The sequence below is a fragment of the Tetrao urogallus genome (genome assembly GCF_951394365.1).
Source record: "Tetrao urogallus genome assembly, chromosome: 1".
Taxonomy (NCBI): Eukaryota; Metazoa; Chordata; class Aves; order Galliformes; family Phasianidae; genus Tetrao; species Tetrao urogallus.
The window spans coordinates 26,007,114-26,035,093 of record NC_136813.1 but is presented as its reverse complement, the minus strand read 5'-3'; the positions used below and the strand labels follow the sequence as shown (position 1 = coordinate 26,035,093).

The following is a 27,980-nucleotide window of genomic DNA, read 5'->3' as shown; positions in this document are numbered from 1 at the left end:
TATTTTCCAGGAAGATCTGCTCCATGATCTTCAGCAGCACTGAGGGGATCCTGGAGTAGTGGATTTAAATTTCTGGGAGAATTCTTCCAGCACCTCCATTAGCTTCTCCTCATCCCCTGGTAGGCTGTGGGTTCTTGCTAAGGGTAGGTGTGTAGGGACTGGTTGCCTGTCTGGAAGAAAGAAAGAAAGAAAAAATCTTAATAGGTATATTTATCTACCTCTTCAAGCACAAAAGAGATTTTTCAGCTATGCTCTATGCTAGTTACGTACATCTTCCAAACCAGAAATTAATTTCATTTGTTTCCTGGAACCAGAATAACTGGCCTTTCACACAATATGACTCAGAGTGGTGAGTGAGATCTCATTTGCAGATGGATAAAGGAAGGCCTTGCTGTGGGGTTTACGCCTGCTCTCAGTCACTAGTTTGACTCCTGTTAGACCAGGAGCTTGTGACTATTCTTAAAGATAGAAGTTGCATTTTCTGCATCAGAAAGGGTTTTTCACTGTCTCCTGGGTAATGCTTCTAGTGCTACACAAATTTCTCAATTGGGACTCTGTAGTTTGGATTACTTTCTATCTTTAAAAGCTTACTTTCATCCTTAAAAATAAATGGATAAATTCTACATGCCAAAGAACTTCTGCTAATTACTCAACTGCCACAAGTAATGTGCACACAATAAAGATGTTTGACCAAACTTATTCAGTGTGATACTTTGGCTGGCTTTCCATACGTTGTTCTCCTCACTCACTCTGTAAATGCAGCTGTACCACTGTGGATTTGAAGGGATTTTTTTCTCTCAAAAAGCATGGCATCTGAAGCTGAGGAACCTTATGGAAGTGCTCTTAGATGTCTACGAAACAACTGTGAGAGCACTAGTGCAGCACCGTTACTTTACTTATGAAGTCCAAGTTCTGCATTAACCAGCTGAGACGAGAGAATTATCTGTTCCAACAGTGGGCAGCAGATTTCTCTGAAAGCCTATCAGGCTTCTCAGGGGATCAGAGATGTTTCATCTCTTTAGAGCAAATGTCGTAACTGGCTGCATGCACCACATAACCTCTGCTCGGGGAAACACAAGGAGAGAGAAACAGGCAGAGGAACGTTCCTTTCTCTGTCACTGAACATGGACTGCTTCCTAAGTGACAGGGGTGCTTCAAGAAGTGGTGCTCAAGGGTGCTCAAGTTTGGGAACTGTGTGTGAAAGCTGAGCTCAGTATCGCAGAAAGGATGCTTCCAGACTTGGAAAGCAGGACCCTATCAGACATTTTTTATTTATTTTGGCAGATGCAGAGAATTCTGGTTGTAGGAGTCATGTTCTTACCTTTTTTTTTTTTCCCTCAGGAAAAAGAAATGCTGGCTCTAGTTTGCACTCAAAGGGAACAGAATAAAACGGAACAGAGGAAACGGGGGGAAGGTGTTACTGACTCAGGAAATGGCCGTCTAGGATCAGAAGGGTCTGTATTGACTCCAGCACATTAAACCCTTTACTAAAGGATCCAAAGACCTTACACTCTAACCTGTGGCTCCCGTAAGGCACTGGGGGGGAGAGAAAAAAACTGTCTGACTTCATCTCTATGCAGTAAGCACACGACACAAAAATTCCCCTGCAATCTTAAGAGCAGTCATGCCAAAGTTCTCAGAAGTCATTACCTACAGCTGAAGAGCCAACGCATGTTTCCTGTTTACTAAGGCCAGAGTTAGACCAAGGCCAAAAGCAAGGGACTGCTGGAATTAGGATCCAGAGCATGGATTCTTCTGAGAAGAAGTCAGGACCAGCAGGAGATGACAGGATTACAAAAAAAAGGCAATTCTGGGGCTATAGAGTGAAATGGAAAGGGGGTGTTGGCAGTTTCACATGAGCATGGAGAGGTAGGAAGGAAGAACCTGTCAAAGCACAGCCAACCCTCAGCGCTCTGTGAGAGGGCTGCTACTTTCCCAGCATCATAAAAGATGCAGTTTTGGCTGCTGTGATTTACCTTCCCTTGGCACAGTTCTGCAAACAGCCATCTTCACTTCAAACCAAGAAAACTTCCCTAAGGAAATGCTCTGAAGTCTCTGAGCTGATTTAGAGGACAAAAGCAGGAACACCACAGCTTAACAGTCTTTCACAGGACTTTCTCTTTACTTTCTGAAGAGCTCACTTAAACTTTTAGTCTTGGGATAACTTTGAGAAACACTTTACCCGTTGAAAATCAGCTGCCTGGTCCAGTCTCCATCCCTTTCCAGGCCAGATTAGGATGCTACAATTGCAGTTAGCAGTCTCCATTGACGTGCAGTGACAGACTCACCTTGGAAGAAGAGGCCACTGGGTAACTTTGCTGCCTCAGATGATACTGCCAACCACACCACAGTATCAGCTCCCTGCGCCTCTGTACGCAGGCTGTTCTTCATCTTCTGATAGAAGTCTGGCATTGACGACCTCACAGCTAGAGAGAACAAAGGGATGGTGGGCTACCATGCAAGGCTTTTATGATTAAAAAAAGTTATGCTTAAAATTGCCATTGTGAGTGTACAATGAAGGGAAGGCTCAAAAATAATGAAAGTATTTCTCCATAGCCAGGCACATGGTGACCACGGTGGAATAGCGTTAAGCTGCCAGATGATCAAGCAATTGCTTGTTTGGATCAAATTGCACTAAGAAAATTAACAGGAGGTGAGAACAGGATTAGTGAGAGGTTTCTGATCCAATTCCAAAGAAGTTAAACATGGGGGAAATAGAAATACCAAATAAACAGGTATTCTGATAGATTTTAATTCTTATTTTCACATCCGTTCTAGGAAATCAATTGCAGCACAGTATTTCAAAATTTTATGGTGAAACTAACTACATATTCAGTGTTTAAACACTGGATTATTTATATTTTATATAACAGATGATGACTGAAGGCCTGTCTCCTGCAGCTGTTTATTTTTAGGGGATTGGGTAGCCCTTGAACTTTATGGCATAACATTAAAGATCATTAGGTTTGGGAACGCATCAACGATGTGCAAAATAAATATATTTTAAAGAAAAAGTAACACTAAGATTTGGACAGATTAATTTTCAAGCAAAAAGTAGATGGGTTTAAATGTCTCTATTGTAAGAAACAAATTTGGAAAACTGTGTCCCTGGGAAAAAAAATAATAATAATCAGATATTGGATTGCTAGTCTGCAGCCCAAGCTGGGGTGTGAGGGGCTGAGAACATATTGCAGAACACAACCCGCATGCTGGCCCTCCTGCTGAGCCAGGCAGTAACGAACAGCTGCAGCTCAGACAGAGCTGTCTAGCCAAGCACACCACTTCTCCATGACTATAAATGTTTAGAGGAAGAGCAGAGGAACAAGGCATGCACACGATGCGTGCTTGTTTTTCCCGTGCATCCTTGAAGGCTTACAACATCTGCACACTGGTGCTCGCAGAGGCAGAAGCTGTCTCTATGTGTTTAACAGTCCTGTTGCAAATGTAATTTAGAGGTTAGCTTCAAGCACTGAGGCTTTTCTGTGCATTTGCATGGGGCTGGAATCATTTGCAGCCCCTTATTATTCTCCAGCTCCACGCAGATGGCAGACATTGTGCAGGATAGGACTACCAAGGGAGTACAAAACTACTCTAAGCACCAGTTCAGAGACAAGAAATGACTGCACCTGCTAGAGCAATTTAGCAGAAAGTCTCTCTTCTGTTTGCTTTTAGGCTAGTCTAGAAAAAAAGGGGAGTTTGAGTGTCAAGCAAATGATACCTGGAGTGTCTGCCCAGCCCGGGTGCATAACAGAGAAATGGATGCTTCTGTGAGTTTTTGCCCATTGTTCTGTCAAGACAACTTGCTGTCTCTAGAATAGAGCAAGAACAGCCAGATTAGCATCAAGTCTGACATCCTCTCCACAGTGTTTGTTCCCAGGGAAGTAAACTATACCAAATGTGCAATATCATGGCACTTATGTATAGCAGAAATATATCCTTGCTCACCCACATTGGGCTTAGTGAGTAATTTTGGCAGAGACCATCATGATCACTATCATGATCACCATACCCACAAGCTTATTCTTAAACGGGTTACACTGCTTTTACTCACCATTTCTGCTTGCTGCAGACTGCAAGGAAGAATCAAGCAAACAGAAAGGGATTGTCAGCTAAAGACAGTGTTCCCCACTGAAACTCGAATCAAACCAACTGAAAGTCATGTTCCCCCTGCCAAGGTGATATGCACCAAAAGTGTGTGATCAACAGAAGATTATTGCCTGCATATCTCTGAACAGGTTGGATGCAATGGGAAAGCCACAGCAAACTTTATACGTGTGTTTGTGTGTGTGTGTGAAGGCTTTGTGCAAAGCAGATGGTATGTCAGCATGCAAATAAGTGCTAGGCTTCGTTTTCAAAACCAGGGCTGTACCTTGTTTTGAGCATACACCATAGTTCCATCAAACGTCCCACTTCCTGACTGCAAGTCAGATATGTCTAGTTTTTGAACTAGCATGCCCCCAGAAGAGACAGTTACCTGCAAGCAAATGAATGAAAAACAAATGAAAAAGCAAACAACTCTCCAGTGTCATTACTCATGCATGTGAATGAGTAATTCACGTGTAATTCCACATTTTGGAATCCCTGGGAGCAGGACTCTCCTGCCCATTCCCCGCTGTGCTTGTGCTCATGCTCATACATGGGGCTTACCTGGAGACACAGTGGAAGAATTACTTTTAAAAAGAAATGAACAATTGATTTTCATTCAAAATGGTGTCGACTCCATCAGGGAACTCTTTGTCTTTTTTTCCTTTCAAAGTGAAATTGGCAGAAAGAAAACAGCAAAACAGCACTATTTGTAGTTTATACCTTTAGCATTTATATAAGCTAATTAGAAACAAGAGATACTATACAAAATTTAGGAAATTTCATGTTAAAAATGTACTTTCTGTCCTATTCTAAATTCCAAATACCAAAACCAGTAAAGGTTTTTAAGCCTATACTCCTGTTATTAGTATTTTGCACTAACTGCAGGAGATAACTAGCCCCAGGGAAACAAAAAAGGAAAGTTTCTAAAGGAAATATTTTACTCTGCTTTCCAATGAAGGGTTCAGAGCAGCAGGCAAGAACTGGAGAAGGAGCTCGTTGCTGGCAAAATCCAAGAGGATACTAGAGGTGCTCATGGAATTATAAATAATGCTGCATTGCTAACACGGGCAAAGAGATGCTGTCACAAATCACAGGAAGAGAATAGTTAAACACCACTTTCCAACACCATCCCAAACTTACCACTCTGGCGTCAGCTTCTTTTTCTAGGAGGGGCAGCAGGGCAGTTGTCAGAACGTATGTACCTACAAGGCAGACAGACACCAACATGAACTCCTCTTTCCAAAAGCTTTTTTTTCTCCCTGCCCCCTATAACCAAATTCCCTTTATTTCTGGAACTTCATCTGAGCTTAATGATTCTGTTGCTGCGTTACTTACCCTATCCATCTTGTCTCAAAAGGCACATCAGTTTTTTTGCAGGCTTTTATGTCTATCTTACCTGTAAAAAAAAAAAGGTTCCCTACATTCCAGCTGTGCCTCTGAAGGTTGCATGGATTTCTCTGGGGAATGAGGTAACACCAGCAAAGAAATAGGGAAGGTATTTCCACTCTGTGTGAATCATATGTACACATAGCTATGCTGGGCCATGAAGAAGAGAAACAAACCATGCTTCACAAGTGCATCCCTCCAAGTGGTTTTGTGGTGAGAAGGTAAAAATATCACAGAGTACTCCAACACTGTAGATTTCTGCTGCATAAAAAATCATAGAATCATAGAATCCTTAGTCTTGGAAGGTCTGAGGGCCGTCTAGTCCAACTTCCCTGCACTGAACAGGAACACAACAGCTCCATCAGGTTGCTCAGGGAGAAAATACTCATATCGTGTGTCCAAGGCTGAGCTAGGTTTACTTGGAGAAACTCAACTGTGTATTTCCACACTTTGATCGTGTTCATTTAGCATAATTTGTACAAACAGCACAAATATATTCCATTACAGCTGTTACTATAACCAGCAAAGTTTGTTACTCAGAGCAGTGCTCATCTGCTGGCATGTTTGGTTCAGACACACCTAGTGCTGCTTCACCCGTTCCAACGCAATGGAGGGATTTTTGTTTGTTTCTGTCTCTTACAAGAGACTTCTCTTACATTTTTTCCCCACTGAAAACTGTGTTTTAGAAGTTCCACTGAACTCCAGATAAGTCCAGCCCCACTCAGTCTAGCATTTCTGCATCAAGCACAACACTTCTCTTGTCTCTCCAGAAATGGCTTCAGTTCAACAGCTCCATCTCAGCAATAAACGTGTTTTTTTCCATGAGCCACCGAGGCCATGTTTTTCCCTACACATGAAGACTTCAGCATGTGTCTTTATAACCCCTCTTCCACAGAGGCGATGAGATCACCCAGTTAAAATACAGCGTGTTTATAAATATGCTAGCACAGCTAAATGCGTTACATGCCTGGTGAACAAACTGTTCGGCTCTCCCGTCAGTCACAACAGCCATCCTTTTCCCTGTAGCATCACTGGGACATCCATATGCAGATGATATATTTAAAACCCAAGCAGATTAAAATGAAGGCACAGCAGAGCAGTAAGAGCAGCCTGCCTGCAGCAGGAAACACAAGCAAAGGAGCAGCCAGCGAGCACTGAGAGCCCATGTGTCCCCTGGGGACCACAGCCGGTGACATCATGAGGACAAGGGCCATGGTGATAGCATCAGGGACTGCTGCAATTCACTACAAGCTGAGAGTCTGGATTAAATTCTGGTTTGCGATGGATTCTTCAAATGCAAAGTAACAGCACGTCTTGGTTAAAGGCACTGCATTTCCTGAAGGAGAAAGCTGAGCTGCAGAGCACCAGCGATGGCAGTGCTTGGTTTTACTGTCCTGCAGATCGACACTTTCAAGAGGCTTCGGTTTTGTTTGTTAGTTCTAAATGTAATAGGATTGCCTCATTAATGCCAGGCTTTGTTTTGCTTTCCAGCTGGATGAGAGAAAAGTTCAATGCCAGTAATCCTGCTTATAGCAACTACAGCTTGTCAGAAGTTTATTTAAAACCACAAAGTAACTGCAGAGCCACTGTCTCCTCTGTTCCACGAGTTTATTAAGAACTCACTAAATCCCACACAGCCAGAGCATCAGACGTTTTGCCCACTGAACCATTTGCTCATGTACTTTGAGGCAGTGTGAAAAGACGTTTCAATCCTGGTCTCCTCCAGCAGCATTTCCTCTAAGGCCAGGTTGGATGGGGCCCTGGGCAGCCTGGTCTAGTATTAAATGTGGAGGTTGTCGGCCCTGCTTGTGGCGGGGGGGGGGGGGCAGGGGGAGGTTGGAGCCTGATGATCCTCGAGATCCCTTCCAACCCAAGCCTTGCTATGATTCTGTGATTCTCCAACGCACACAGATGTGTCAGGCATTAAAAGCGAAGCCCTTCTGCTTAGAAATACTTCACCAACTGCTGACCCAGTCTTAAGTGTCCAGACACAAATTCCTTCGTATTTAAAAAAAATACACTTGAATATTATACATTCATGGGCTGATCTGTCAGGCTAAACAGCCTGGACAAGAAACTCAGTAATACGAGATTAATGAGGCGTATTATTGGTTGGAATGCATCATTATCGATTGAAACCTCTGCATTTTTCCCCACGCAGAGCTGGCACATAGCTGGGGAGTCGTGTTCAAACCGACAGGAGTGGTGCTAAAGGCAGGCAGTGCAGGCTGTCACAGCCATGCACCGCGTGGCACAGACTGTGCCAAGCACTGCTGTACTGCAGCATGCCGTAATGCAGAAACAGATTTCTAAGGAAAAGGGTAAGCTGCAAATGAATGCTTTGCCTGCCACAGTCTTTACAAAAACATGAATTGCACGGGCAGTATAAAAATAAAGAAGAGAAAACTTAGTATTTTTAGTACCTTTTTTCTTTTTCTGAGGAAAACCAAGATTCTAACTTGGTAGAAGAGACTACAATTCCCCTCCTTGCTTAAGGAGATCAAAGCAAGATTCAAATTATTTTTTTTGCTAATAATTGATTATTCATATCAACAAACTGGACATCTGTCTTTCCAAAATGAACACTGCAACACCATTCCTTTCAGTATTTGAAGGGAGCTTATAAGCAGGAAAGAGCCAGACATTTACATAATCTAACAGTGATAGGTTAAGGGGGGATGGCTTCAAATTAAAAGAGGGGAAAATTAGGTTAGATATTAGGAAGAATCTCATTACTGAATGGGCACAGCTGCCCAGAGAAACTTGTGGGTGCCCCATCCCTGGAGGCACTCAAGGCCAGGTTGGATGGGGCCCTAGGCAGCCTGAGCTGCTGGCTGGCACTGCCCATGGCTGGGGGTTGGAACTGGATGGGCTTTAAGGTCCCTTCCAACCCAAGCCAGTCTGTGATTCTATGAACATTCTAGCAATGCCCTTGACACAAAAAATATTTTTGTCTGTTAAAAGAGAAAGCTCTTCCCCCACAGTTTAGCTAAAATAAGCATTCCAAATGTGATTAATGCTTGACTAGCACTGTATTCAGTCTCTAGATTATTTGAAGTCTTTTTCTTTGCTGTTTAAAAAGACCAAAAGGAACTCAAAGTGGCATGGAGGGTAAAATGACCAACAGCAATGCTCCTTGTACTGGAACAGCAATAAGCAGTAAGTATCCTGGTGATCCTGATCTTCCATTTTGGGATTCTGACAGAAACCAAACGAAACTTTTTCAGGTAGGTGAGGAAATGCCAGTACTGCTGAGAGTATTCTGCAGAAAGCATGCCCTTGTCTCTCAATAAGATACTGTGCAAATGGAGCTGCTCAGCCTCGATGCTGGCACGCAGAGTCCACTCCCCAGATCCTGCACTCCGACAGAGGAGGTGCAAAGAGCCCACTGGGCCATAAGGCAACTGGAATCAGGATGCCTGTACCTGAGCAATTCACCTGGGCCAAGGCCATTTCCTGCACAGGTCTGCAGGGTGCTCGTGAAGAATTGCAGACTGCTTGGAATTACTCAGGCAACATCCCCTTGTTTTTTGTAGTTAAATGGTACACACCACTTCCCTTTGAAAAGGAGTATTTGCAGAGCTGCAGAGGAGCCCAGCAAGATGAAACAGGAGCTTGCTCAGAAGCAGCAGGAATGCAGAAGCAGGTAACTAAGCCTCCAGTCTGTCACCCACGTGTCCAGGATTTCACATTGCCCTGACTGAACTCTGATGAGGTGAAGAGTCAACTAGAAAAGCCTATTGTACAAGCTGCAGCCCTGTTCCATGTACTGCGGTCTGACACAGAACTTGCTGGCCACATTTTCCCGAGTAAAAGAGGCTCCTGGGATTGTTGCATAATCCCTTTTAAAGATAAACATCCTCCCTCCACATTTGGTTTTCTTTGTAAAAATTCCTCTAAGTTTTATGTCTTAAAGCTGAGCTCACGTAATAGGAAATCATGTATAATAGCCTGTAATTCAAATCTTTCCTATAAGGATACAGCTATTCCACCACTACAAACCATTCAAACAACTGTGCCATGTGGTATGCAGTTTGCTCTGAAAGTAATGCTTCCTGTTTACTTCCATGGAAACTACAACAGATAAAAAAGAGCACAATAACGCTATTTGATAGAGTAAATTCTCAGCTACAAAACACTATTTTTCAACAGTCACCATCATTAGCTGTGCATTTTCTCCAGCAAGAGCCTGCATGCCACGCTTGTAAAATCTGCACCAACAGAAGTGACCCACTGTTTCACAGCTGCTAGGGCAGCGTTGTTACTTTGCTCCTGAAGTCCATCTTTCTCTCATCTGAAGTCAGAGGGAGCCAAATCTGAACTATCAGAAGGAGTGGTACATCAGTCAAGCAAAGACTGGCAATATGTGGGTCTTAAAGTCGCTACACGGCCTGGCATTACTGTGTTACAAAAGAAAGGTTTTCTTCTTCTCTGTCCTGACTCTGCAAGTTTGAGCCTTCAGCTTAGTCAGTGTCATGAAACACTGACTGACCAGAGTTGATGGTTTGTCCGGGTCCCGGGAAATCCAGAGGGATCACCCATTTCCTATCCCAAAAGACAGTGCACATCACTTTATCTGCTGAGGACTGCTTCTTGAACTTTTTCTTCAATGGGGAATTCACATGTCACTGCTCTATGGACTGCTGTTCCGACACCACGTCTTGTCACTGGTAATGATGTGATCCAGGAAACTCACTTTCAGTCTCATATTGGTTTGATAGGTCCTGACAAACTTGCATACGCTGTTTTATCTGTTCCCATGTGAGCATCTGTGGGACCCATCTGGTGCTAACTTTGCAATATTCCAATGTTGCCACCATCATTTCCAATACATGAAGCTGATATTCAGCTCTGTGCACAGTTCAGTGGTCATAATCCATTGATTCATGCAGATGAGCTGATACAGGTGCTCTTCATTGCGTGGTGTGACAGCAGTGCGTGACTGTCCAGAATGTGACTTGCCTTTCACATCTCTGTTGCCACTGCTGAAATGCACCACCCATCGTCTCACTGTGCTCACACCCACTGTTTGGTCTCCACAAGCATTCAGCAAGTGTCAGTGAATGTCAGTGGGTGCCATTTCTTTCACAGTGGCACATACACACTCCCATATCTGACACCTTTTCGTCAGACTTCCCTTCTGCTGCCACCTGCTGCACAGCAACAAAATGTAATGGAATATGGGAAGCTTCAACCTCTACTGCCATACCACCAACATCCACCTCTGATATTGTGGGCCAACATAATAACATAGTAGGCATCACTTCCAGAGCAGCCTTCATCAATAGTGTGGTTTGTCAGTCTGTGCATTACATGTGGTAATTCCACTGAAGCAATGAGTATGGCACCTAAATAGAACACGCTTTGTTCAGGCACACTTCTTCCTAAGTGCTGATTAAAAAAATAAAATTAAAATGAAATAAAATAAAATTGAATCACCATGTGTTGTGTTGTGCAATTTCTCCACTTGCTCTGAGATCTTCTCAATTGAGTTGAGTAATTTCATATTGTGCTCTAATTAATAACACCCATTTGTAACTCCATACAGTGAATTCCTCTGTCAAACTGTATGAGCAGTAATGCAGCGTTTCACAATCACACAGAGAAACCACACTGATGGAAGCGTAGGAAATGAGGAGCTGTGAGGGAAGTAAACATACAAATCATACACAAAGTTGTTCAAAAAAATGTAACAAAAATCAGCTGGGCTGCTTCACAAATATCAAAATAAACTCAGGCCATGTTTCACATGAGCTGAAGTAGAAGCTGAGGGAACTGTGGAAAACTCTTGCTAGGTCTTGCTGAAAGGCAGCTCTGCACTTTCTTCTAATAGTTAATTCACCTCACCATCTCTACAACAGCATCACCAAAATGAAAGCTATCTCCCTGCAATGGGCTGAAGTCTACAGTGAATCAGACAGGGTCTTTCCACACAAGGTTACAAATCCTTCTGTAACAGAACATGAAGTTTAAGCAAAACACAGAACAGCCCTAACAGAAAATAAAACTAACACGGTAAAGGCAGATTGCCAAAATGCTGGTGTTGGAACTTACATTTAGCCTGCTAAAATAAGGAAGAATCCTCAAGATTCGTATAGTTCCAATTTGGAAATCAGCAAGATGCCACATATAGTGATAGTACAAGAATACATACCTATATCTGCTTTACAGATTTCAACTGATATCCCCAAACTTATATTTTACATTGACTTATAAAGAAAATCATTGTTTCAGCAGAAGTAATACTGTAAAGCCACTACCTATTTGTAACATCAAATTAATTCATGATGCAATTATTGTAGGCCCAAGTGTGTCAGTGGATTCTACAATAGTTTTTGCTTGATGTTCTGTCTGGCAATTAGTGGTAAATTGTTGGTGAGGTTTCTAATCTGCTAACATCCAGATAAGGGCAGGCAGCCAGCACTACGTTCAGTGGAGTTTTCCATCTTACTGAGCCCTGCAGTATTATTAGGAACAGTGCTATTTCAACTGTGAAAAAAAAGTGGGAACAAAGTTTTATAATACAGATTTCAATGGCTCGCTCATCTGGTAGAAATGAGTTAAATAAATTGGCTTGCTTTTCCTGTGTCCGAGGCTTAAAAGAAAGGAGAAAATAAAAAAGCACAAGCTGACATTCTTTCTTGACCTGGTTATCTTTTCAAGCCTTCAATTTATACAGTTTCAAGTGAGAGACATCCCTGAGCCTGTTTCCTGAGTATCAGATCAGGAATGAGGATTTTAGTGCGCCGCCTCTGAGGGGCAATTCCACCACACTAGGCAATAACTGAGAGTGCATGGGAAGAGCTAATGAACATGAAAGACAAAACAAAGGTCCACATTTCCCTTGAATTACAAAGCTCAGCTCAATAAAGGTTCCTCTGTGTCCTGGGAAACCAGAATTCAGTACAGCTAGTAGATTTACAACTACATCTAACTTCACCTTTTTTTTTTATAGCACCTCTCATCTCTCTGTCTCAAAACTCAGTAAAAGTAAATTGGTATCACAGGCACCTTCACATAAGTAAGGCTGTCTGCAAAGAGACATGGCAGTTCATGGCAGAGCAGCAGCTGCCATCCAAGCTGCCTGACCTCCAACAAGTTCAGAAACAGTCTGACAGGCAATGCTGGCTCATATGAGACCCAGTTACGTATGGTTTATGTGGAGGGAAGAGACTGAAAAATATTCAGTCATTGTCATAGATGGGCTGCGCATCTTATTTCTTATGGCCCTAACATCTTATTTCCCCTGGCTCTACCCCTTCTTGCTCACAGAGTAACTGTGTACAGCTTTGTTATTGCAACATGAGAGCACAGGAGGTTTCATTAGACTGAGAAAGTCACACTCAGTGGGAGCACCACTTATTTACCTCTGAGTGTGTTTTAGCATCCCCTTGGCTGTTAAGTAGCAATAAAATGTAATGGATATGCTACTTCTCCACGTCAAGCAAGAAGATGTGTTGAGTAAAAGGAAAGTAAGGAGGACAATGAAACAGAGAAAACAGGTACTCTTTCAGCTGCATTTCTAGTGCTTCAAAAGGAACAGATTTCTGTTGCTTCCACTTGTCTACCAACACTGATAGTTATTGGCTTTTTTTTTCTTCCCAAAATGACTGAATACTGTTGTTTTGAATGGTCTTTGTTTGGAGTGGGAGAACTTACAAGCTGGAACCATCAACCCGCAGCTGACATTTTCATACACTTCTCCCACCTGTCTAATTGGAGAATCACAGAATCATGGAATGGTTTATGTTGGAAGGAACCTTAAAGCCCATCCATTTCCAACCCAACATGGGCAGTGCCACGCAGCAGCTCAGGCTGCACACAGCCCCATCTAACCTGGTATAGTTGGCCTTCGGGCTCTTGCACACTGATTGCCTCCAGGGATGGGGCACCCACAGCTTCTCTGGGCAGCTGTGCCAGGGCCTCATCACCCTCATAGTGAGGAATTTCTTCCTAACAACTAACCTAAATCTCCCCTCTTTTAATTTAAAGCCATTGCCCTTTGTCCTATAACTATCAGAACATACAAAAAATCATTCCCTCTTCTGCTTGGAAGCTCCCTTTAAGTACTGGAAGGCCACAATGTGGTTTCCCACAGGCTTCTCTTCTCCAGGCTGAACAAGCCCAACTCCCTCAACCTTTCTTCATAGAAGAGGTGCTCCAGCCCTCTGATCATCTTCACGGCACTCCCATGGACCTGCTGGCCTCATGAGGTCAGAGCAGAGGACAATCCCCTCCCTCTCCCTGCTGCCTCCCTTCTGTTGATGCAGCCCAGGATACAGTTGGCCTTCTGGGCTGTAAGTGCACACTGCTGGCTCATGTCTAGCTTTTTGTATTTCAGGACCCCCAAGTCTTTTTCCACAGGGCTGAAACACCGGAGAGGTCTTTGTACCTCCTAATGCAGTGAACTGTTCTCAATTAGCCAGTCAGTGGTGTTTCACGTTCAGGGAGGTTTATTTTTTATTTTAACCAGTACTATTATTATTATTTTTTCTTTTTACATATTCATCTTAGCTATCAGAGGGCTTATGCATTCATTTTTGCCCACTCTCTCCAAGAAAGGATCATCAATTAGAACTGAACTCTAACACCCATTATGCGAAATATCTGAAAACACACTAATAAGTCAGTCAAGAGGAAAATACCCACAGCCTGGATTTAAAAGCTTCAGAGCATTTTAGACACCTAAATGAGCAATCTTAGAGCTTATGTAAATGTTAATCAGACACAGAACTAACAGACTACGCTCTGTATTTAAAGCATTTTATAGCTAATTCTTGCATTCTTAGATAGCTGCAACCTACACATTCCATTATTAGACCTGAGCTAAGATTCAGGGTTGAAACAAACAGTCAAAGAAAGATGAAAGGAACACTCTGCATGTGAAGTTCTGGGGGAAAAAATAAAAGTGTTAATAATGTTCTTATTCTACAGAAATCAGGCAATCACAAGTTCTTGCTTCTATGCTGCTAACAAGAGAGGGACAACTGCAGATGTTCAAAACAGGCCAGGCTTCAGTTTTTCTGAGGATAAAAGCAGGGAGGGGAATTCAGTTTGTCCTCTCTGATTACATCCTGGTTTATAGCCAACCTATATACCTGCCAAGTCTAACGTAGCCATGGTTTTCTCTGGGAATCTGTAAGAGATAGTTACTGAGAAGTTACTGAGAAGTAACTTGGGGCATGCTTTTAGTTACTGAGAAATAACTTCTCCAAAGTAAAGCATGCCCAAAGGCACACAGTACTCAGGGAAATGGCTTAACACAGCATCTGCTCTGACACGCATTTTTCCATACTACTTTCTTCTACTGTGCCTCTGACAGGAATGATTTATTATCTCATCTCTGACTTTGAAGCGAAACATCTGCACTGTTGATAGCATTGGTCCCCCATGCATGCCTGATGTGCAAGCACAGAAGTGTTCCCTTACACAAACAGTCCCTTCCACATCATCCAAGTCCCACACTATTCTAAAGCTTCAAAAGACAATCCTTACTGTTACAAAGAGAACCAGCCTAGGCAGACAATCCACTCCTTCTCTGAACTCTGCAGAAGTTGGACAGCAGAAAATGACTTACCTGCCTCATCTGCTCAAACGTGCAGCCACCTCCCTGACCTTCTTATACACTCATGCAGCAAGTGACACATAAATGACTAAAGAAGATCTATACATAACACTGACAGAAGATAATACAGGCACTTTCCTAGTTCAGCACAATCATAATTCAGCTTCCTCTACCATATTCGTGCAGCTTTATCCTGCTGTAGATTTCTAGTGAGGCTGATTTACAGCTGGGAAAGCAGAACTTGCTACTTCCACTTGTGTGATAAAATCTGATTCAAGTGATGTACTCACACAGCTCCCCAGCAATTCATTTCCCCAGTGCTTAAAACTACACAAATACATGCTTTCATGTTCAAACTGTTGTATTTGCTTCACTCTGCTTCTCTCCAGATGAACTGCATCTTTGCACATTGCTGATTTTTTGTCTGAAAGACAACAAGGGGGATACATTTCTCACATCGAAGTTCTACTTCTACAGCCAGGAGAAATTTGATGGCAAAGTAAAACTCATTTTGAATTCTGGCCGCAAGAAACAGAATGCTACTACAAGATTGAAGAAACAGAAACTGTGCCTTTATACTTGAATTTTTAATTGTCACTTTAATGCAGTCAGACTTGCAGAAAAACAATGTGTGTGTGCAATATCAGCTAAGCACAAGATAATTCTACCCTAAAATGTTCAGAAGTAAATAGGAGTTAAGGAAGCTATGCAAAACAAAGCTAAGAATTAAACCAAACAAGGGTTCCCAGGCTCTGAATGCTTAGCTCTGTCGATGCCCCATCTTTACAGCCTAAGGTTCCCCTCTTCCTCATCCCAGATATTGATAATCAGGAGGAAAACAGAGAAACAAAACACCACAGCTCCTTTTTAATGGCCACTTCTGAGTATGTTAAAAACAGTTCCTTTGTGTAGCCACATTGTTGTGTGAAGGGAAAAGAGAGCAACAGGACAGCAGCATGCAATACACCTCTCCTTGCAAGAGGTGCAGCCTTCAACCCTTCGTACATCAGTGGCAGCACACAGCTCTTCTCACTGTTGGCTTCCTGTATGTTCACATCTTTTCCATGGCTCTTATGGGAGAACCCTTCCCTTTGCTCACCGTCTTCTCTGCTTGTCCTCACCTCTTTCTTCCTTGTTTCCCCTAATTTAACCCTCTTGTGCCCCCACCATTCATCGGATACGCCCCTTATATCTGCGGTGTGAAGAACTACCCAGAACTTCTCAATCACTTGACTAGGAGTTGTGTCTGTTTGAGAATGCCCAAGGCACTCTAGAAGGTACAGCCTTCCTACATAATGTGCCTCCACCACGTGCAGTAGGACTGCTCAGGCCTACTGAAACATATGAATGTGCTCAGAGCTCTAAACAGTTTGGATTATAGGATTACACAGACTATCATTAGCAGCACTGCTTGGAACAAAGCTTCCTATCACATTTCAGAAGCAATTTAATTCAATCTTATCTGCATTTGTTCACTGCTGCTACAATAAATAAAGGTACTGATACGACAAAAGCTGAAAAATGGAGAAATTCAAATAGGACACTCCACACAAGCTGCAATATTTCTTCTTTTACCTTCATACTTCTTCCCTGGCATAGCAATAATACGATCCCTCTTTGAACAGAAAGAGCCCAGCTGTAAACACTTCAAGCATAAGTATCATTGTTCAGAATTAGGCCCCCAATACTCACCCAAGGTATTTGTTGCAAAGTTTTTTTCAAGTCCATTTTCAGTTAACTCTCTGTTGTTCACCATACACCCTGCATTGTTAATCTGTAAAACAATTCCTGTAAACAAAAAAAATCTAGGCAAATGTCTACAAACAAAAGCAAACATACAGGCAAATCATGATAGTTTGACTTTTTTTGGCATAATGCTAAAAACTGTTTCTATAAATCACACTATTCCAAGTCAATTTACTGCTACAAATATTTTTCACAGAAGAAAGGATATTCAGAGAAATGGATTGGTACTAAAAGCCAAACATCTTAGTGCCTTACTCCATGTTTTAAAATCTCATCTCACAGAAGTAATATGCAGGATGCAGAGCACAGATTTTAGGACAAATAAGCAGTGTAGTACGTTAATCTCATCTGAGAGATCCCGTTGATGCTACATGATGATGTACTCTCCATTAGACATTCCTCTACTAGGGAAAATTCACTTTCTGTAGCACCTCTCATGTAGAGCCAAGCTGAGAGATTTGGGGCTTTTCAGCCTTGAGACGAGAAGGCTTCAAGGAGTACAAAAAATAATGGCTTTAAACTAAAAGGGGAAATTTAGGTCAGATATTAGGAAAAAACTCTTCACTGTGGGGGTGGTAAGGAACTGAAACAGGCTTACCAAAGAAGATACGGATGCCCCTTTCATGGAAGTGAGGCCAGGCTGGATGGAGCCCTGGGCAGCCTCATCTAGTGGAAGGTGTCCTGCCAATGGCAGGGTGGGTTGGACGACATGGGGGAGGCATCGTTCTCTGCCGTATTTTTGTTTAGAGAAATATGCGTAGCCTGAATATGCAACCTGAAGGCCACAAAGTTATCAGTAATAAAAGCCAGATAGAAAATCTGCAGTGAGAACTTCAAAAGATGCAACTAAAAAATTACTGCACTTCTTGCTTTTTTGTATTATATCTGTGTATGAACTGAGAATGGACAAAAGGAAATGGACCATGGAAACTTCTGTAGCAGTACTCAGAGAACATTAAGGAGAACTGCAAAATCTGGACTATCTGTTGGCTAAGTTCAGAGGACAGGCACTCCAAAGACAGACACATGATTTAAGTATGCAAACTTACCAACACATTCAATTTATGTTCAGTTTTGAACTTTTCAGCAAACTTCCAGATTTCTTTGGGGTTAGAAATATCCACAATATGCAAGAAGATATTCTAAATGAAGAAAAGTAAGTAAAAATCAACATGGATAGTGAATAGGTCCTGCTCACTGTTAAGGCCTGACTAGTTGAAAAGCTATTCTAGTCATATGAAAAAATATTATCTCCAGAACATATCTGAAACACTTATGGCTAAGAAGCAAAATTGGGACATTAAAATATTTTCTTAGGAACATCTTTTGTCATTTGCTCCTGAGCCATGACCTTCTAATGTTTAATGCATGCTTGAAGGGACCCCAGCTTTCATCTCTGTCTGGCAATCTGGCACAGAAAGTCTATGTGTTTCATACACAGCAAGGTAAAGCCCAGCCAACAGTCAGGTTTGCAATTTATGTGCCACAGTAACAAGGCTGTAGACCTCAGCCTTCTCTTCTTAACACTGAGTGAAACCAACCCTTTCAACCTCTTCTCCACACACATCTTAGTTCCTTTGTAACTTCGGCAGTCTGGCCTTGCTCTAGGACAAAAAGATTTCCTTGTTCCAGGAGGCTCAAACTGGATGTAGGTGTCCTGCTGTGGTCTCACAAGGGCTCAGCACTTCTCTCAACCTGCTGGCTACACTTGGTCATTCAGCCCAGGGTGCATTTGGTCTTCCTTGCCTCAGGGCACACTGCTTGCTCAGGGTCATGGCATCAACCCCAAACCCTTTTCTGTAGACCTGTTCTCCAGTCAGTCCCAGGCCATCTATTCTGTGGGATTACTGCAACCCTGGGCAGGACTGCTCTTGATGAACTTGATGAGGTTCATTTCTGTTCATTTTCCCACCTGTTAAGCTTCTCTGAATAGCACCTTTACTCTCCAGCTTTCCACAAATTGAAGCTATCTGCAATCTGACGAAGATTATACTTAATCTATTTGTCCAGACTGTCAGTAGAGGCATTAAACTTGCCCCAGTATTGAGCTATGAGGGGTGCAACTAATAACTGCTCATCAGATCAGCTCTGTATTGTTGACTGCTACTTTCTGAGCATAATAGCCCAAGCAGTTTTCTATCTGTCTTACTGTTCACCGGATCAAACCACATTAGCAAGTGACAAATCTCTCAAGACATCAAGTCAAGACAGCAGGCAGATGCCTCCATCCCCAACAGGAGAGAGCCTCCAGCCATTTTCACCCACCCTTCCTCCTGGTGCCAACAATGGTTCAGGCTCAGCTGGCTTCAAATCCTCCCCTGACAGAGTTTTTTCTTCCCCATCTGTTACCATGGTACTATACCTATGCTGTAAATGAACACCTGCAGGCTGAGAACAATCCTGCCTTCTACTGGTGTTCACAAATGCCCAATCTTCCCCATCTTAGGAATCTCCATCCATTTACTTGAAGATAGGCCCTAGCTTTCCATCCTTCCAGGTGAGTGGGGTTTGTGCTCTTCTGCTCTTTGCAAAGATCCTGTCCACCTCCTGTTTCCTCCCCCTAAGGCTATGCAGCTTGCTCCATGTCCAGCAGATGCTTCATCTGGCAGCCCAGCACCTTGGCCACAGCAGAGCCCAACTGATGAGGACCCCATTGTGCTCTGCCCCAGGCTCAGGAAGAAGAGCCAGTCACTCCCTGCAGCACAGCACCCACGTATCATTCCTCTGGAGCAGGGCAGAAGAGCACACCTTTAAGTACATCGCTGTGCCCATGCCACTATTTTTAAGCAGAGTGTTGTGTGCCTTCTGCAACCTCTTTCCACACTAAGTGCTGCATGAATCGCCATGTCCCTTTCAGTCGACCCTTGCTTTGAAATGCTATGGGCAGGGATGTGAACAGAGTAAAATAAAAGAGGAAAAGCTTGACATGAGAGCAAAGTTATAATCTTCCAACCCACTAAATCTAAACCATTTCCTCTCTCCAAAACATCTAAAGCCTTTTAGTCCTTGTTAAAGGCAATTCTCTGCTTTTGTAAATGTCTGCTCTAGCTAGTATAAGCAGAGTAGCATTTATCAGCATACAGAAGGCATTGCAAATCCTACTCTTCTCCTGCACAGTGCTTAGTCTTGAAGACATACCACAGACAGTCTTATGACGTACGCAAGGAAAGGAACTTCCAAGATAGTTATGCAGAGGATGTGTTCCCATGCAAAGAAACAAATAATCATTAAAAGACCTCCTCTTTTTTCAAACTGTTCCTTTACTACTCATTACACAAGCAAAAGAGATAAACAAAGAAGCTGGGAAAATTATAAGGCACCATTCCCAATCTATAATTCTGCTTCCTTGAAGATAAAAACACTTGTCTTCTCTTTAGCCACTGGATTTCAGCTCCTCATTTGAAGTAGCTCAGAATTTTCTCATCATAATGCTCATTTCTAAACAAAAAACTTGACACTTCTGTAGGTTCTAGGCAGATACCTCTCTAAGAGCCTTCTACTTTTAGAGCTACTACAATTAACTACTGCAACAGAAGAGCAGGAGATTTGGGGGCAGACGTTCAATATTACAAGTGATTTCAGAGACTGAAAAAAATCTGTTGAAGACTGTCACACTGGCTCAGAAAAGGAACTTACAGATCTGTTCCCTATAAAAGTCCTTCATGGTAGCAAAGTCATTCTCAAGGTGAGATCTAAACTCCATGAGTAGATCTAATTAGAAAATCAGGAGACCTTCCTAGTTCCCAGGTTAAGGTGCAAGTGCCTGCCAAGTAATAACTCATCTCAGCATTGAACCCCAGCATGTTTTGCTGTGGTAACTGGAAACAAATCTCTGGCACGTATTACAACAGGATTTCTGTCCAGATAATCAGGAAGAGCAAGTTAGGTCTGCTTGTAACTTGTCAAGCTGCAGATAAAGTATTTTATTATCCCTCTGGATTGCTTCTGAATGGCTACTTAGAAAGAAGGATGTTCTTGTGGACTTCTTATAAAAATGACTCTTTCCAGTGCAGGGCCACTTGTACAGCTCATCTAACACTTTAACAAATGCTCCTTTCCATACAAGTGCCCAGGACCCCTGGTCACACAGAAGTTCTACTGTGCACTCATGTTCTTTAATGACTAGAGAAACTACAGGTTTGTAGTCTACCAAAACTCAGTATGCAGTAGATGTGCTGCATTTAAAGGAAGAATACTATGTGCCTTGAGTTTTGTTTCACGAATGATAGAACACAGAATATGAAGGAACCCTCAGAGGTCATGAAACTCACCTCTCTGCCCAGGCTGTCTGACTGCAGCTACAAAAGAAAGTAACACTTCTAATCACCGGTCCTTTCACAACTGTATCTTACTATAGTCAGGGGATCATGCTTCTCTAGACAGTTGGAGAGTATTTCTACAAGGACTGATCTAATTCACCTCCATTGAAGAGCGGAAGTGCCACTCTTGGGAGCTGAAACTAAAGAGCACAAATTATTCAGTAAGGTATCTCTAACCATAAGAAGTCTTCACGATGTTTGACACCCATTAAATACTACTACTGGAATCAAAATACTGTGTTTAAGAGCCAAGGCCCTGCTTAAAACGAAGACAGATCTTCATCCAATGTACAAAGATACTGGCTCCACTTCTCCACAAGCACACCCTCTAGAATAATTACCAAAGCAACACTGACAGCTACGGAGGTGTACTGTAGATTGATATATGCAGAAGCAAAAAGAATCTCTAACAGAAAGCAGGAGATAAGGAAAAGATACTGTAAGAAAAAGAGATTGGAAAGTCTATAAGAATAAAATTAGGACTACATACGTGAAGCAGGAAAGACATCCTTTGCAAATCAAGAACATGTTATTCAGGTTCAGAAAACCTCCAACTCCACAAATGTTGTCGCAAGAGTGTTGCAATGAATTAACTTTTAAAATCCTCAGCAACGTAGTAAGGAAAAGCAGGTTGGACATCACAAAACATAACAACAAACTTACCTGATTGCCAGTTTCTGTCACTATTTCTCCTTTGGCGTCCTCAGCTCGTTCCTTATTGCGGCAAACCAGGTGAACCGTGCCACCTCGTGGATTTTAACAAGAAACATATTTGACAATTAATTACTAAATATGTCAGGGGGACATCAGCAAAGAGAAAGAGCCAGAAAGTAGCTTCCAATTTGCAGTTCTTCTCTGGGGTTAGTTTTTGATACAAATTAGAAGGAATGAGAAACCTTCTGTGACTGCTTCCCATCTGTGAGAAATCTGTAGCGTGTCAGTAGCAGTGGCCACCCTGGAATACTGTGGGGATTTCCCAGCAGACAGAGCACTCCTGGGCTGTATACAGTCCGTGGTCTCATTGCTCTGCTGTCAAGAGCTGAGCAGTGGCTTTTCATAGCTGTGGTCTGTGGAGGACCCAGGGCTCCCACAACATTGATGAAGAGCAAGGAAAAAGGTGCAAGTCAAAGCCACAGCACTTCACAGTCCCACGTTCAGTGACCAAATTGATCTAGTAATGGCAAAAGTCCCGCTTCAAATGGGATGCTGGACAAGATGACCTTTAGGTACCTTCCAACCACTTTTTCTACAGAACAAATACTCAGGACAAGGGTCTTCTCCAAGGACTGGATATGTATCATGCCCTAATAGCACAGCGACAGTAAAGAGAACCTTCAAAAACAGCACTGAAATATAAGCAGACATCACTGTTATTCTTATGGTTTGCATTCCTTAATCATTACAAGAAATTTGTTAATCTCAGTTACAAGAACATATTGCATTGCACTCCTTAGTTCAGTTTACTGTTAAATGTGTTTTAGGGGGTCCTAGCAGTCCAATGCTAGAAGGCTTAAGAAATGTAATCCCAAAGGAATTCTGATGAAAGCAATTAGAACCCAAATGCTCATCAGAACTATTCCAGGGATGGAGTAGTCACATACCCATGTGCTGCACAGCCTGCTTTGGGCTCTGAATGTGCAATTGTGTCTGAGAGTTTTTCCACTGACTACAATTAGAGCAAGCATACTGGGCATGCAGCTGAAGCAGGCAACAAGCCTTGAGATTTTTTGTGCTATGTATGCACTGTGCATGGGAGGGACCCTGCATAATCAGGCACTAAGCATATACAGATCAGAATGAAAGACAATTTTTGCCTCAGTGAGACTAGATTTCATGAGTGAAAGGACAGACAAGTATCAGAACACGCAGTTTCCAATGCTCATCTGTCAAGCCATTCTTTCAGTGACTGTAGGCTTCGCTGCACAAAGGAGGGCTTTAATGAGAGATCTTCAGGCAGTTGAGGATGTGCAGATGTTTTAAGAGCTCTTCCCAAAGCACAAGAGACTGCACAAGCACTGTACTTGTATGAAAAATACACACAGAGGAGGTAGCTGCCCTTCAGCTGATTGGAAACATAGTATGGTCCCAAAGGTGGATTTGAAGGGCTCTGAATATGAATGTTTTCTTGCTACCAAGAAGAGAGTTGTTTTGGTGCAAACCATGGGCTAGGAAAGGCCCATCATACGAAAGACATATTTAAATATGTCTTTCATGGTAAAGACCTAGAATTATCTGAATTTAAACAATACATGGGACTGAGAAAAACCTGCATCAAACCTGAACTGCAGCTCACAAGATATATAGGAAAGCCCACATCTGCAGTACGCATAGTACTGGCTGTGGCTGGCATGGTATTAATTTTTTTCATAGTGCTCATATGATGCTGTGCTTTAGATTTGTGAGTAAAACAATGCTAGTAACACACTATTTTTTATCCTTTGCTGAACAGCACTTGCACAGTGCCAAGGCCTTGTGTCTCACTTTAGCCTTTCAGTGAATAGATCTGAGGGTGCGCAAGAGGTTGGGTGGGGACACAGCTGGGACAGCTGACCACAGCTGAACAAAGAGATATTCCATGCACATATCATCATGCTCACTAATACAGAGGAAGAGAGGGGGCTTTAAGAGTTAGCCATCTCTTGCTCAGGAACTGGCTGGGCATCAGTCTACTCATGGGATTTAGTGAGCGATTGCTTTTGCATCACTTGTTTCATTTTCTTTGTCTTTTATTTAACTTCTCCATCGTGCACTAAACTTTTTTTTATTGTATCTGGACTCACAAGTTTTCACACTTTTATTCTTCTTTTCCCCTTCCCTCACCCTACTGCTGGTGGAACAGGAAAGTGTGCCAACTGTGCGGCACTTTGCTGCCTGCCAAGATTAGCCCACTACACCAACATGACACTGACTCAGAAAAGAGCTGAACTTAGGCTGCAGAAGATGTAATCAAGACTGCCATAACTTACAAGGATATGATGTGCATGCAGATGAAGCCAATGTAGCTGGTTATTTGTTTGCTGAGTGTAATTCCTTGCTTTCTTGTTGCAACGCACTTCAAGAGATTCGATTAGAAGTGAGTCCCAGTAGCTGACATGGAGTTTCAGAGCAACACATGCAAGAATGGGATCAGGAATTTCTTCTTGACTTAAATGATTAAGTCAATTTAACTTCATATGCACAACCATGCCCTAGAAAAGTATCAGGCAAGAAGTCTGAGTCTGAAGTTATTCTTTGAGCTCAAATTTAGATGTAATGACCAAATCCTATGCACCAGTTCAGTCTGATATGCAGGACTGGAGAGATAATTGTCCCTCTGTATTCTGCACTGGTGAGGCCACACATCAAGTACTGTGTTCCGTTTGCAGTCCCTCACTACAAGAAAGATATTGAGGCCCTGGAATGTGTCCCAAAGAAGGGTAACAAAGCTGAGAACAGTCTGGAGCACAAATCTTATGGGGAGTGGCTGAGGGAACTGGGATTGTTTAGATTGGACAAAAGGTGGCTCGGGGGAGACCTTATCACTCTCTACAACTACCCGAAGGGAGGTTGTACCAAAGCAGGGATCAGCCTCTTCTCCCAGGTAACTAGTGACAGGACAGGAGGTAATGGCTTTAAGTTGCTCTAGGAGAGATTCCAGTTGGATATTAGGGAAAAAAGAGTGGTCATGTACTGGAACAAGCTGCCCATACCTGGAATCATTTGAGAAAAGCGTAGATGAAGCATTGGGCGTCATGGTTTAGTGAGTATGATGGTGATGGGTTGACAAGTGGACTTGATCATTTTAGTGATCTTTTTTAACCTAAATAACGCTAAGCAACATCTGGTGGGCAGCTCCATTTGTAAGCAGAAGAGTCACCAAGCAAAGCAATAAATTTATGATGCATAATGACTGTAGCAGGAACCTGAGATCAATCATAAACTGGTATTGAGGGGGATCTTTAAGTCAAAGGCTCTTTGATGCTAATAATTTTGAATTAGTTTAATTTAATCAAATCTCCAGTCTCCTTCATAAGATAGTTGCTAGAGCTTAAGCAGGCAAAGAGAACCACAAACTCCTTTTTATTCTACAGGCCAAAGTGCCTGGAACTCTTGCACAAGGGGAGTTATTTTATCAGCCCTAAACAGGATTAGTTTTATCCTTAAAGAGTAGCTAATTCCAGTTCATGTCACCTCCTTGCTTACACAGAGCAATGTATTAAAAAAAAAAGAAAAGAAAAAGGCTGGCTAAAGGGTGCCAATTTCAGGCTGTTATCGTCATGATCAAGTACACCACTTTGGTCCTTCTGTACTCTCCCATCTCTAGCTTTGCAAAGTCACCTGTTTTCTTCCATCACATGCTATATGTTTAAGTTCCTCACCCTGTTCACATTCCACCAAGGTGATACTTGTACTGAACCAGCCTTATGTAGACCACACTTTGTCAGTAACACCTTTAAATGACATCATAGCATCGGTGGACAATATTGCTAAACACACAAGTGAGAAACACTGGACATTTTCTCTATTTACATTTTGTTGCACTATTTCAGTTTTCACACCGCTGACCACGCTTAATCCTTCAACCCAAACCAAGAGCTTTGCCCCCTCGCTCCAGAGAGCCACAAGTTCCTTATTTGTGCTGGAAGCCAGATTTGCTTCCCCTCCTCTCTCCTGCAGCCCGGGGTGGTTCCCCAGCTCACCTCTCCGCGCTATCTCCCTGGCTGCAGCCTTGCCAATGCCGCTGTTGGACCCAGTGATCAGAAAGCATCTACCAGCCACGTCCACCTCCAGATCTGCTGGGTCAAAGTGCTTGGAGGCAGATTCGTAACCACTCCTAGATAAATCAGAGACACCCGTGAGAAACTAGAAGACAGCAATTCCAAAACAAAACCAAAAAACACAGGGAGGGTTGAAAAGGCCTTTCCCTCCACAGCTCAACGCTCCTCTCTCACAGAGCTGCCTGGTCGCAGTGCCACTGTGGAGCAAGTTCTGCGGCAACGACTCCAAACGTCCCGTGTGGGAGCCGAAGGGGCTCGGACTGCTCAGCTCGGGCTCACGTGCGATCTTCCTGCACTGAGCTCAGGGTAAGGCTGGCTGTCAAAAGACACGTAAGGGGCTGAAATTCGCCCTCTTTGGGGGGCAGACTTCAATTAACAGGGAAAATAAAGGCGCAAAGCCTTGAACTAGCGAACACCCACAAACATACACACGCACCCCAAGCACCGCCCCCGCCTCGCCGCAGCGCCGCACTCGCCCCGCGGCACAGCCCGCTCTCGGGGGCGGCGGCCCCGGTACCTCGTGTACTCCCGCAGCCCCTTCACGAACCACACGACGTTGCGGTACCACGACATGGTGCTACCGCCACCACCGTGACTCGGTCCCGCCTCTGCCTTACGTAAAGGTGCCCGGTCCAGCCCTGCCCGCCGTTGGGTGAGAGCCCGGGGCAGCCCCGCCCGGTCCGGCGCCATTACGGTTCGGGCAGAGGCGTGTGAGTGAGGATGTTGTGTGTGATGGTGTTCACTTCAGCGGTCTGATTTTATTATTATTATTTTTAGTTAACTAGCTCCCTCAACCTTTCTTCATAGGAGAGGTGCTACAGCCCTTTGATCAAGGCTCTCCTCTGGACCCACTCCAACAGCTCCCCATGTTTCCTGACGCAGTACTGCGGATGGCGCCTCACGAGGGCAGAGTAGAGGGGACAATCACCTCCTGTCCCTGCTGGCCACTCCTCTTCTGATGGAATGCAGGACGCCATTGGCCTTCCAGGCTGCAAGCACACTGCTGGCTCATGTTAAATTTGTCATCAACCAAAACCCCTAAGACCTTCTCAGCAAGGCTACTCTGAAGTTCTTCTCCCAGTCTCTATATGTATTTGGGATTTCCCTGACCCAAATGCAACACCTTGCTTTCTTGAACCTCACACAGTCTCACACAGGCCCACTTTTAAGCCTGTCTGGGTCCCTCTGGATGGCACCTCTTCCTTCTGTCGTTATCAGCCACACCACTCAGCTTGGTGTCATCAGTAAACTTGCTGAGGCACACTCAATCCCATCATTTCTGTCATTGATACAGATATCAAAGAGTACCAGTCCCAAGACTGACCCCTGGGGCGCAGTTCAGCCTCCACCTGGACACTGAGCTATTGAAACAATCCCTGACTGCGATCTTCCAACCAATTCCGTGTCCACTGAAGTGTCCACCCTTCAAACCCATCTCTCTCCAATTTAGAGAACATCATCAACTTTTAGGAACATAAATAGCCTTATTGCACCACACCAAATAGTATTTCAGGTAGCAAATGAACCTGTGAAATTCTTTGCTCCTACTAATGGGGTAATACATACCAGTAAGAAAGAGTATGCAAGTAGCGATTACAGTAGGAGGAGTGAAGTTTAAAATGTGTTTTCAGTTCCTCTGGAATGTGTGTTAAAGCTGTTAAGCCCCAGAGAATCATCTGGAGTTGCACATCTGGACAATCTATGCTAGCTGTAAGGAAATTGTCATTGTAGGCATAATTATGTTCTTAAGCATGTTAAAGGACTAGGCACTTAAAAACATCAGTGTGCAAGTTAGATTAATTCATGCTTTTTATGTGCCTTTCAAGGCCACAGGCACACAACCTGCTTTAGGAATCCAATCTGTTTTCAGCAGCTTCAGTTGGCTGGTTTCAACAGCAGAGACAGAAGAAATTGAAATATTTTGTCTCTTCTAACCCCATTTTGTAGCCTGGTACTTCTTTTTCTAGATCCCTTCATATTGGTGAAGGGCTCGTACACAAGTCCTCAGCTCTCAACTCAAGTTTCTCAGCTCTCTCACATAATGTTCTTCCCACCATGAAGTTAAAACTTCAGGACTCAGCACTGTGCTTACGCTAAGTATTGTATGTGAAATAAGATTTT

The 27,980-nt window shown here is 43.2% G+C and overlaps 1 protein-coding gene across 1 annotated transcript; it reads right to left on the bottom strand.

Annotated features, from left to right (window-relative positions):
- Positions 1-30: 30 nt before the first annotated feature.
- DHRS12 (dehydrogenase/reductase 12) lies at positions 31-26,432 on the bottom strand (the record flags this gene model as incomplete). Its single annotated transcript, XM_079534904.1, has 10 exons — positions 31-170; positions 2,289-2,426; positions 3,719-3,809; positions 4,370-4,474; positions 5,227-5,288; positions 16,730-16,811; positions 17,833-17,925; positions 21,766-21,848; positions 25,782-25,915; positions 26,377-26,432. The coding sequence occupies 10 exons, from the start codon at positions 26,430-26,432 to the stop codon at positions 31-33; spliced, it is 984 nt and encodes a 327-aa protein (XP_079391030.1).
- Positions 26,433-27,980: the final 1,548 nt, after the last annotated feature.